The following is a 12,681-nucleotide window of genomic DNA, read 5'->3' as shown; positions in this document are numbered from 1 at the left end:
CCTGCTGAAAAAAACCCCACACCAGAAGCCCTCATCCTTTGATTCTTCTGCTCTCTCTTACAAAAGAAAGCCTTATGAATGAAGGACATTTGGTACCTGAGTTTTTTCCTATGCTATTCCTATTTCATTATTTCTTCCATGCTGGCCTCATTTCTGAGCAGCTTCTTGTAATTGGATAGAGTGTTATGGAAGATCAAATGAAACTAGTTTTGTCCTCACCTGAAGCCATTGATACTGCTGCCTGTCTTTGCAGACTGCAGAACTGCCCATTCAGCTTGTAGTATAAGACAAATATTAACCATTATGTGTAGATTTTGGCAGGCAAGAAAGTAAAGAGTTTTCACATAAAATGAACAAAACTATACAGAACAAGAACGTGTGGTCATCCAAACAGAAACATGAAGAGACTATGTAGAGATATGAGCAAAAACCAGAACATGCTCTTTCCTAATGAGGTCTCTCCCGATATATATCTTAACCCGAATAAAATGGGTATTAACTGAAAAAAACCCCCAAAAAACTAGAATGCATTAAACTGGGGTGAGCATTTCTCACATCAGCCCTCAAAAGATCAGGGCACCATTAATACAAGAAGATTGTCCCAGTGAGAAGACCAGCAGCTGCCCCAGTAGAGACGTGCACCACGTCTCATCTTGAACTCAGGATTTTGAGGTGCTGCCTCCTGGGTGGCAGCTACAATTATGAGCAAACTGTTCAAAATGCGAGCATTTAGGGGGCTTTTTTTTGGTTGTGCAGATGTAGCCATCCTTCACTTCAGTGGTCTAAATGAGACTAGAGAGAGGAGACCCACCAATTCTCCTTCCACATTTACTTAGAGCTTTGAATCCCAAAGAGCCTGGACACTTGTGAAAACATCTGGAACATAAGAAATGAGCCTGTATTGTCTGCTGTTGCTAGCTGCCATGCAGTGAGAGGAAGACTGCAGCATACACTGCAAGACTCCAGAATCCTTGTCTTTGGGAACTGAAACTGCCCATTATCATCACTGGTGGGAGGGAATTAGTCAGACCAGGGGTGGAAACGGGGAGCAGTTAGGTAGGCAGTGTGAGTAGGGAAGCAAAATGGGACTGAATGCCCTGTTTAAGGATCAGGAGCCAAGTAAAAGATAAGTATATGGAAAGATACAGGGTGTGTGCAAGAGGACCTGCCCAGATGGCAGTTGAGGGGAGAAGCAAAGAGCAACTCTCACCTCTTTTCTCATTAAAGGCATTTAAAGATATCCTCGTATTTTCCTGATACTTCCTTTCCCCTCAAAGCACATCCTGCAATTTTTGTGTTGGTGGCAAGTCTTGATGAATAGGAGTGAGGAGGTTTAGGAAGTGCAGCAGTGGTCTTAGGTAAATTACAGCTGAAAGGGGAAGTGCCCTGAAGCAACCCTGCTGAAATTATAGTCTGAAGATGCTTCGTGATCCCTGCCCTACGTACAACACAGATACATTACCGGTACACACAACAACACGTGCAAACAGCATTACAGGAGAAGGAAGGACATAGAGAACCTTGTTGTAAGGACTGTTTTTTCCTATGAGGGAAACGGGGGTGCTGAGGGTCCAGGAACACCTACTTACCAGTTAAGTGGCTGGCAATCCTGGCAATAGGTTTAGGAGGCAGGGCAGGGGGCTGTTTGAGGAGGGACAACTGTTTCACTGGGGTGTCCTCATGGTCTCCAGGGAAAGCAGCAGATTTTTTTGGGGGAAGTAGCAGGACTGGCTTAGCTGTAGGATCTTGGGACAGAAGGACGCTGGGTTCATTGGATGTAGGGCTCTCTTCAGACACTGGAGGACACAACCACATCATAGACGCAACAACGTTACGAGCAAAGCAGCAGCAGATACAGCCATGGTCAGACAAGAAGAGCAGTGCAGCAAGGCAGGTTAAGAAAGACTAATAGGTTTCACTCAAACATCATATAACACAGAAAGGAGGAGAAAGAGAAAAAGATAAAGAGTAACACACATCTACACAACAGCCAAATTTCCCATTACCTCTGAGACGTATTCCCACATCTTGAACACAAATTGAGAGCCTTAAAATCTGTCACATCTCAGATGGTCTGTCACCACAGCTTGCTCAGGATCATATATGTTAACAGGAGGCCCCTAAACTTATGCTATAAATGTAAAAGCACCTCATGGGGCCTACTTCATTTCAAAGAGGTCGCATCTGCGTAAGGTCATGGATGAACACTTCTACCAGTCACTTTTCTTCTCTCCACCTTCGTCCACAACTCTCAGCATTAAATGATGCAGAAAGAGGAACTAACCTAGATGTACAGCATTGCTGTGTCTCTGCAGCCCAGGGTAGGGCTGTGTTAGCTACTGAAAGATGCATACTGTCACGGTATGTTCAACATCACTAATACCGTGCTGCAGCTAAAGTGCATGATGTTGTACCCTAGGGTTTAAAAATGCTGTCAGCTCTCTGCTCTAGAGCTCACTGGCACAGCTAAGGCGTAGCTGGAGAGTGAGAATTCTATTCTTAAATGTTCAGGGACTGAAAGTGCAGGGACTGTGCCTTACTCACAAAAAAGTTACTTGTGTAGAAGTAGAGGTTACTTCTACACTGAGTCAGTCAAAATTTCTCATGAAGCATCCAGTGACAATCTGTATGTTGTCAAATCCTTCTCCTCCAGAAGACCTTTCTCTTCAACATGGATTTCTCAGGGCTGGACACCAAATGTTATAAGTCAGAAGCTTGTTACAAACAGCTTAGAGCATCTACATCATAATGTAAACCAGATGTTACCTGTCCCATCCATGATCTCTGTGGTTGGGAGCACCTCATATGAACAGGGTTCCCCAGGTGCTGGACCTGATTCCAGTTCTGCTAGGGCTGGCAGGGATACCTGGCTGGAGCTCAGAACTTGCCCAGAGCCCAAAGGCTGCCCATTCTCCAAAGCTCCTTCTTCATCTGGTATGGAAAGTTCCCCATCTGTTCATAGTTGGAGGAAAACAGAATGACAATGTAAGACGCATAAACAAGATAAGCAGAAATAATTAAAACTTAAATCTGCTATCTCTGTTAGCTTGCTTGCTATTGAGGAACCTGAACTGAGATCTTATATGTACTCATGTATTGGGTTTGCATTTCAAGGTTTTGGTAGTGAGAGGGATACAAGGGTGGCTTCTGTGAGAAGCTGCCAGAAGCTTCCACTATGTCCAACAGAGCTAATGCCAGCTGGCTCCAAGACAGACCTGATGCTGGCCAAGCCTGAGCCCATCAGTAATGGTGGTAGCATCTCAGGGATAACATAGTTAAGAAGGGGAAAAGTTACTGTGCAGGAGCAATTGCCACTGGAGACAGGAGTGAGAACACATGAAAGAAACAGCTCTGCAGACAGCAAGGTCAGTAAAGAAGGAAGGGGACAAGGTGGTACAGGTCCTGGAGCAGAGATTCCACTTCAGCCCATGGTGAAGACTGTCCCCCTGCAGCCGCGGAAGTCCACAATGGAGGAGACATCCATCTACAGCCCGCGGAGGACTCCATGCTGGAGCAGAGGGAGAGTGTGGAGAGTGTTCCCTGAGGATGGAGTGGCAGAGACAACATTCCCTGTCCCTGCACTGCTGGGAGGGAGAAGGTAGAGAATTTGGGAGTAAAGTTAAGCCTGGGAAGAAGGGAAGGGTGGGAGGAAGGAGTTTTTAAGATTTAGTTTTTATTACTCATTATCCTACTCTGATTTGATCAGTAATAAATTAAATTGATTTCTTCCCTCAGTTTGAGTCTGTTTTGCCCATGATGGTAATCAGTGAGTGATCTCTCCCTGTCCTTATCTTGACCCATCAGCCTTTTGTTGTATTTTCTCTCTCCTCTCCACTTGAGGAGGGAGTGATAGAGCAGCTTTGGTGGGTACCTGGTCTCCAGCCCACCACAATACAGAAGACATAGGGATAAGGATCAAAACAATACGATTCGTAGCTCAAAAATACAAGCTGTGCAGAGCAGTTCCTGGAGATGTCTGACTGTTCTGTCCACAAGTTTCACAGAAGTCTGACAGAATTCTACGTGCTTTAAGGAGTTATTAAGATCTGTCAAAGATCTGTCAAATATCTGTGTTGATCCTTTGCTTACCCTAGGATGGTCATTACGATCCATGGTCTAAACTGGATGGTTCCTGACCACCCTCCATCCATGTGGCCATGCAGACCCATCCAGGGCCACAAAATCTGTTTTACCCCTGTCTCTGTTGAAGCTGGGAAGTCAGGAATGAGAATGGGTTGAAACTGAAGCTATGGAGTTTTCTTAGAGAATACTAATATACACAGTATATAATTCATAACAATCTAATAGTAAGAACAAGAATTATTCTCTTCCCTTACACCAATTTTTATGCTACAAGGGACACAAGGAAAATCACGGAACTATGTCCCTATTTTACACACAAATATAAACATTACATCTCCCAGCATCAAGATTTTAAATGAGGGAGCGAATAATTTTTATAGTCACCTTGTATAAAGTCTTGATACTGGGATATAGCAGATTCCATTTAGAAGGCCTGTTTTTAAAGTTATTAATAGTATCTCATCTATCTGAGCGAAATTTCTGTAACAGCAGCTGGTCGTTTCTTTCCTATCAAACACCACTTCACTTTAGAAATAATAAAGAACAGAAGTTGAGGGATCAGACCATTCTCTATGGTGTCAACCTGTGTGATTTTTATCTCAGAGCTTGTCATGCACTGCACTCTGATACCTGGAGGCAATGACTACATGGATATCTCAATTACAGTTTTATAAATGGAAGAGCTCAGCCCCTATGGTTATGAGCAGAAGCCTGAAAATATAACTGGAATGTGACCTGTAACGCTAATAACCAGTAGACAAAAAAGGAGCCAAATTTTACTATGCATTTAAGTTATTTTTTTAAGCCAAACTCAGGATTGCAGGATCTGGTTCTTGATTTCTGTGTGCCTCTGATTAGCCATATGACTGCTCCATGCACTAAGCAGAGATCAGTATCATTCAAGCAAGTGCACACTATCACCTCACAGGGCTAAGATGTGAAAAAGACTTTGGAAAACAATACTGAAAAGAGAGAAAAAGCTTAAGTCTCATTTACGTATTATGACACAAGTCTGAAAGCACGTTAGTGGATAAGTATTCAGAATTATGTTTCTGCCTTTTAAAGCTTCTCTACAGCGAGTGAAGGTGTTCTCTGCTTATTTTGGAATGATTAGAAATACCACGGTCTTGACTTTGTTTTTGTTGGAGGCTTTTTGAAGACCTAGAGAGCTATTATGGTACACAGTCACATCACACTAGACTGAAGCTCGACCCATGGCTTTCAAAGCAATCAACCGAGCTGGCTAAAAGGTGGCAACATTAATCAGAACTGAAGGTTTTGGCCAATTGTTCACAGCACAGCCTCCTTCTAACTGCTGTGGTCATTCAATACAAGCCCGCTTATTTCCCTAGGCAGCAAAAATCAAACAGCAGTTCAGCCAGGATTTAAGCTGAAGATTTTGACTTAGCTGTCTGGGTGGAAATGCTATGCATTCTGTGCTTGCTGTGTCTCCCTTTCACGAACACGCATCTTCACACGTTTGGGATAGGGGCTGCTTTTGTCTCAGTAACTTGGTTTCACGAAAGAGCATAACTGTTTCTTATGCAGAGCAACTGTTTCCTGAATGGAAGGCAGTGGCTGTGTCTAGCAATACTCATTAATTCAGTGCAGGACTAAATGTGACTGTAACTGTGAGCAGGCAAAAAGTACGCATGATAAAACCACTAACATTTAGTTTTTGGAGGGATGTCTACACATTCTTAATGAAGTGGGATGCCTATTGTAACACGCTGAGCATCTTGAAATCTTACTGTCTTAAGTGCACTTTGCACTTCTCAAGGTATGATTTAGGAAGACAGCATTCAAATGACTCGTTGATGGTTTACAGTTGTGAAAAAGCAAAATGTGAGATAAAATTTTGGCTTTTATTTTTTGTCATGATAACAAGCATGACAGTTCTCTGTACTGACAGCATGACCTCTTTTAACCTTACCTCTGAATATCTCTAATGTTCATTTAGACCCTAAAACTTGTCCTTGGATTTGAATGAAATCACCAGACATGATCATCAGACAGAATCATGACTGAAATATACACCCTAAATCAGATCTTGCTTAAAAAGAGCTACATGGGAAGCTACTCAAGTACAGAAAGCAGATCAAAGATGCAAATAAAGTAATGTGTAGAATGAAGAATATCATAGTGTGAACAAATCCTGGATCAGAGACATGCTTGACAATCAGATATAAAAGGCAAATTACTTCTCATTTTCAAAGTACTAAAAGCTATTCTGGTTAGCTGACTTACAAATTAAAAGAACCCTGTTACTGCAATTATGACATATACACGGACGAATCAATTAGTCTTCGGGAACCAGATGTGAGTTTAAAGTTAATTTTGCACAGTGATAACCTATGTAGTCTTTTCTTCTCACACTCGCTAAATCCTTTGCTGTGTTTCCACAGAGACTGCTGTTACTTAATGGAGAATGACTTCCCCTAAATGCATGAGTTTTGGTAATGCTGGCTGAGTGTTAATCTGGACAGGACCAGCTTGACCTCTGCAGCACCTGGAGCACACGAAGGCTGCTCTTCTGTTACGCAGGAGGCTCTGCACACCTGAAGTCACTGACGAAACAGGACCTCAGAGGAAATTCTGATAAAGCGGACTCTTTGATTCATCTTCACATGTGAAAATAACAGCATGGGGTGAAGGCCCAGAAATGCACCAGATGATATGTTCAAAACATGTGGGCCCAAGCATGGTTTGTACTCCTGAATTCACTTGCCATTTCCACTTTCGGGTACTTTTTAAAAACTGCCTGCTGTGAAGCAGCCTGCAGTGCATCATGCTGACTGACACAGACCAGTCCTTTTATTGTTCTTTATGTTGGAGCTCTGCCTACCCTCGCAATGTGTCTTTTGACTCTCAGTATCTTGGAGTAGGGAACTTCTTGCATATCTGGAAAGTGTCATGCTCATGCGCTCCTTCCACAGACAAATGGCTACGGAAGTCAAAATGAGGAGAGTTTGAAATCCTGGGTTATTTTCCACTTTGGGTTGTCTCCCCCAGAACTTGACTGCTCTCAAGTAAGACTATCCAGGCAAGTGAAGCCACTTCTTTATGGGAAAGGCTAGGAAGGGCAGAGGAAAAATCATGTTGTTCTCTGCTGTGGCCCCTATGGGCTAGGGGGTGGAAAATAGAGTATTCGTGCCTGTGGTCAACACCTGTCCACGGGGTTGTCTCCTAGCCTTGGTGGAGACTCACTACAGGCCATCTCATCTACATTCAGATATAAGAGGAGGTATCAAACACTACAAGTAAATTTAATTTTTGACTGGCACCACGTGACAGTTGGCAGTTCTAAAGACAGATGCTTTTGGGACAGTTAAACCTTCATGTGAAAATCAAAGCTGTTTGTTTATGTGTAGGAGCAATGGTACAGCAAAAATGTGAATTATTCTAAATGCTGTGCTATGTTCTGCATTGCAGGTGGAAGCTGTGTTTTTAACCTCCCAGCATTGTCTGCCTGCAAACTATTAGAACAGCAGGTGCCTCATCAGATACTTCAACTTAGTGTTTTTCTCAAAGTACACAGTCGTTGAAAAAATTATAACCTTTGCCTACATTTTCAGGAGATTGAAGTCACAGAACCCTGGAAATGGAAGATGACAGAAACTGATTTGGTCATGAGTCTTGGCCTTGCCAATAAAACAGCTCTGCAGTTCAGTCTGGAGTGGCTTCACTTGACTTGAGTTTAAACGTGGGGTTCACTGATGTGATAAAAGCATTTCTTGTTTTCCAAATATAGCAGCTGGACTGCAGTGACTCTCCCCTGTGTGAACACTGTGACTTGCTGTGCTCCGCTAACTTTCACCTGCTGGATGACACAAAGTCCTCTGAAAAGGCAGCAAATCCTGAAGCAACAGGTCAGACTGTCATTCTAAATAGCAGGGAAACAAACTAGCTAATTCTGTTTTTCTTCAACATAGAAGATACGGTACAATCAATACAAAGCACACTGCAAGCTCCAAAATTTTTGTCCTTGGGTCAGTCTATCCATAGTAAGTTTCCTCTTATCTGTATGGATTTTTTGAAGAAAGAAAACCACAAAATCGCTAACAGGTTAATTCTGCCTGCGTCTTCCACCTCTTAGGAAAGGGAGATAAAGAGATTTAATATTATGGCTACACCTAATGTCTATGCAAGTTGCCTCTTGGCATGCAAGGTGCTACTATCATCAAATAAAGCCTTCTACTATGAAGTACTAAAGTCTGCTATGTTTTCTTGAAGGATTAGAGATTACCTAACAAGAATTACAACAAAAATGTACTTTCATTTAAGGTTCACAGTAAGATATAATATCCTTTATTAGAATTACTGTCAGATTATTACACCATTGAAGTAAATATTGCTTTTGCTCTACACATCTTACTCGTATCTTTGTATCATCAAAGCTACTCAATCACTGCTACTATTCTTGTGTATTACCACCTTTTTCTCTGCCCTACTTCTTTCTTTCATGGAGGGGTACCAATTCTTAGCTTCCTGTGTTTGCAACCAGCAGGAAATAATGTAGGATACTGAATAAGAAGTCCAGCTGTTTTGCATTGTAATTTCCCTTTTAGTGGCACCTGACATTGAAAAATCTGATGTCTCTGCTTTTGCTCTGGAAATAGGAAGAAACAGTATGTGTTTCACTCCAGCTTTTTCTGATATGAAAAGATTAAAAATTACTATAAAGACGAATTAATTTCTTTTTTCAGACAAGGACCCCCAGACAGCTTAGAATCTGCTCACAAGATGACATAGATTACAAACTACAGCATTATTTGACGGAGAAAGCTATAGTGCTTCAGCAGTGAAGCAGAGGAAATCTCCCTGAGTTTCAATGTGGAAGGCAGGATCAGGCTGCACAGGGAAGATTTTTCCGGGGGATGCCTTTAGGTGTATAAAAGCAGCTATGCGTGGGATGCGAGCCAGGGATGAAGGAGGTCACACCCTGCACAGAGGTTTGACGAACGAAGGCTGACTTCTGACCTGGTCATGGCACTGCTAAAGGAGCTTTGCACTGGTCTTGCAGGGGCTGGAACACACCTAGTGTGACAGCCTGGGCTGTGGCTTGATGGCTGTGGGGATGCCTGCCTTACTGTTGTGTATCCAGTCTGCATCACACTCCAGAAAGTTGACAACCCAAAGCAGTGAAAAGGGCGAACCATTAGCTAGGACTTGTTTTTACCCTGAAGTTGCCTCTAGGATGACTTCCAAGACAGTGGGCCACAGTGAGAGCACAGGCTATGTTAGATCTAAAGGATTAGAAGCATCTAAAATACATAATGGGCAAAAACTGTAAAATATAATGACAAGTAGCATATGTCTTTGGTTTTGCAATGGTTGGTGGTTTTTTTCACTCAAAAAAGATAAATGGTTTGGGTTAGTAAATCTTTAAATTCTCAATAAGCTAGACTAAAAAAGTAGGTAGCAGATTTAAATGTTCCAGACTTTATGAAGTATACCCTACTCCTAAAATCTGTGGAAATTTAAAACTTCTATTGACTTCCAATGGGTTTTGTACTGGTATTGTTGAAGACTTTTAGACTTTGGATTAATGAGGTTTTAAGCAAAAATTTTTTTAATGAGAGTTTAAGTTCTACTGAAATTAAGAGGCAACTTTGGCATGTCTTTATATAATTTGCTGAATTAACTGCCTTACTTATTGACAATGGAAGAAGCAAAACAAATAAAAGCTATGGTTAAAGACAAACACATATGTAATAGATGTCAAATATGTGTTGCATTACCAGGGTATAACAATGGTATTTGGAAAACAATGGAGTTTTGCATAAATAATACATTACCAACCCAGCAAATTAATTATCCTGAACAAGGAATTATTATTATTATTATATCTTCTGAGCTGTCAAGGGAATGTGCATTATTCTGTGCTCATCAGGATCCAAAACCTTTAGATGCTTCTCTTTTCCACAGTAGTTAATCCCAGGGTGATTCAAGCAGACAATGATAACACATGCAGGCACGGACCCACTCCATCTCCCTGCAGTCTGGTTGCGTCACTGTTTTGCAGTGAGTGACTGTTGCCCATTGCTTTATATTTCTGATTCGTTTTCAGGTTTATTTGCTAGGTAACTATCACACGTATCCAGCGGAGAGGGCCAGACCACAGTGAAATCAAAAGAGATGTTTAAAGACCTTATTCTGCACAGTCCTGCAGACTGTATCCCCAGTTCCTAGTGCTACAATAATTAATATCTGACCATAAAACTATATGGGATGTGATTTAATGTTGTGAAAAAAACAACACTTACCTTTATCAAAAATTTCTTTCAGCACTCCTCGTTTTATAAGCTCCTCTCTGCTTTGCCTCATTGACATCTTTCTTTCTAAAGCTGTAAGCAAAGGAGAAGGGTAATATAAATAGAAAAGAAGGGGAATGGTCATTTTAAAAGGCTCTATGCCTTTTAAGGTATTTGAAAAATGCTTTTTCTCCTTTTCAAGTCAGTGGCAAATTAGCATCTCAAAATAAAGGCTACTGGCAGTCCAGAGAATCTGCCTGCAGCTGTAGCATGGCTGTTATTGACAGAAATGGCTACAGACTGACTGATCTGAGGGCATGTCTGCGCTCCCATTGCTTAATTTTGACACATGACCCAAGCATTTTCGTGAAGAATTAGAGAAAGTGAAAGGAGAAAAAGGCAATCACAGCAGAAGCTGGAGAGGGAAAGGTAAGAAAGGATGCAACACAAAGGATCACACAAGTGAAAGACATGGCCATGGACTGTCCCCAGGCCATGGAAGAGGACTGGCACCTCTGCTGCCCTGAAGCCAAGGCTTGTTTGACACTAATTCCAGTCAAAGAAGACCAAGCTGTTTAGAAGAGTGCAAAAAAAAGAGAGTTGTTTAATGGAGCCTTCTCCCTGGAGAAGTGTTTTCCCCTAAAAATGTGTAAATGAGGGAAACTCCATTTTGCACCAGGTCTGAACATCCCAAGTCCTGTATTGGCTGCTTGGAGACCGCGGTCACTGGGGCGACAAAACGACAGATAGAAATTTCATGTTTGTTTAGTTCAGCAGTAATTAAAACAATGTCCAATTAACCAAAACGCCACAAAGGACATGCATTAAGGCAAAGAGCTGAAAGCCAGCAACCAAGGGGCACAAGAAGTGATGTGCAGGAGTGCCTGCAACTGCATGTGTTTGTGAGAAACAAGCCTGTGCCTGCCAAAAAAGAGGCACAGTCAAGGGCGAATCGCTTCTGCCATATGCTCCCCTATCAGACCCAGCACAGATGCACACACACACAAATGAACTGGGACTTAGTATCTCCAGTCTGCCCAAGGCAAATTTAGAGCAAAAGAGGCTTTGAAACACTCTCTCCATCCCCAAAAACCTAAGGTGTAACCTTTCCTGGCACTACTGCATGTTGGCTGTTCCCACAGGGGCACATATACTTGGCAAATTAGGTATGCTTATAGTGACATGCTGCACCCATTGCAACTTACTTGTTGTCAGATATTTATGGCTTAGTATGAACAGGGCAAGCTCTGCTTCACTCTTTTCCATAGGATAAATTCAGGTTTCCCATTTTTAAGATCAGTTTTGAACACATATTCTTCAGGACAGAGATGGCCAGTATGTACAGCAAGCAGCTAATAAAACACCTGGTATTCCCTGACACACCCTCTGAACTTCAGCATTGATCAGAACTAATGTCAAGTCACTTTGCTGGGGCACAAGACCCCATACCCATTAGCTAGCCACATGGCAGAGTTTTATTTTGGAGGCTGTTAACATAACAGCCACAGCATTTTCCAGAGTTCCTTAGCCTCATCAGAAGAAGCTCTTTAGGCACCTCACTGACTTCCAGTGAAACTTTGATTTCTAAGTTTCTAATATGCTTTTGAAAAGAAATGCCCAACAATCACACTCTGGAGTCACGCTGCAGACTTCTCTCCAATCTGCCTTTTCCCTGTGCTGAAAGTGCCTTGTTCTGGTACAGTATTTCAAGCTTTTTCCTCTTTCTCCTTAAGAATAGCTGCCCTCAGACCTTCCAAAAAAAGCCCAACCAAACTAGAGCTAACTCCCAAGCTTTCTCCCACCGAAGAGACTGTTAAACCCCTGGCTGACTGCAAAGAGCAATATGGTAGAAACCAGTACTTTTTCCAATAGGTCTGAAAAAGTCTAATTTTCTGTTAGTGTAAGCAGCAAACAACACCCAGTGTGTCTGAGCTTGTCCTTCAGTGGGAAATCAAATTGGGTGAAACAGCTGCAAAGCAGCAGTTTCTGTATAAAGACAGCAGCTCTGTTCACAAAATGAAAATACTGCTATTGCTGTACTTTACCATGAATAGCTAAATTACAGATCCACATTTTACACACAAATACAGTGGTGCTCACCTGGGTTCACCATCTCACTCTTCTGCTTTGTCAACAGCTGCCTATGCAAGGCAGCAGCATTACTACTGGCTTCATGGCCAGGCAGTCCCACCACATTACTAAAGCAGTGGTAATTTTGTGAGTTGGGAGTTAAGGCTTGTGGAGGATCAAGTGCTGAACAGGGCTAACAGGACATTTTGAAGAAGTTCAGGAGTGCGTTTCTCAAAACAGTTGCTGGGGAAGACACTCAAGTATTGAGCAAGAC

General features: G+C 42.2%; 1 protein-coding gene across 1 annotated transcript in view; it reads right to left on the bottom strand.

The window, feature by feature from the left end:
• Window positions 1–10,471, bottom strand: part of LOC104408791 (phosphatase and actin regulator 1) — a gene marked incomplete at its 3' end in the record, with an annotated part of 26,890 nt that extends 16,419 nt beyond the window's left edge. The window contains exons 1-3 of the mRNA XM_010018505.1: window positions 10,350–10,471; window positions 2,767–2,952; window positions 1,590–1,796 (exon numbers count right to left, since the gene is read on the bottom strand). Of these exons, the coding sequence (XP_010016807.1) occupies window positions 1,590–1,796; window positions 2,767–2,952; window positions 10,350–10,416 (460 nt within the window). The remainder of the gene's footprint in view (window positions 1–1,589; window positions 1,797–2,766; window positions 2,953–10,349) is intronic.
• Between the last annotated feature and the right edge of the window lie 2,210 nt (window positions 10,472–12,681).

This window comes from Nestor notabilis, unplaced genomic scaffold (genome assembly GCF_000696875.1).
Source record: "Nestor notabilis isolate BGI_N333 unplaced genomic scaffold, ASM69687v1 scaffold2707, whole genome shotgun sequence".
Lineage (NCBI taxonomy): Eukaryota > Metazoa > Chordata > Aves > Psittaciformes > Psittacidae > Nestor > Nestor notabilis.
Note: the sequence above shows the minus strand (reverse complement) of the source record. Positions and strands in the feature narration are given on the sequence as shown.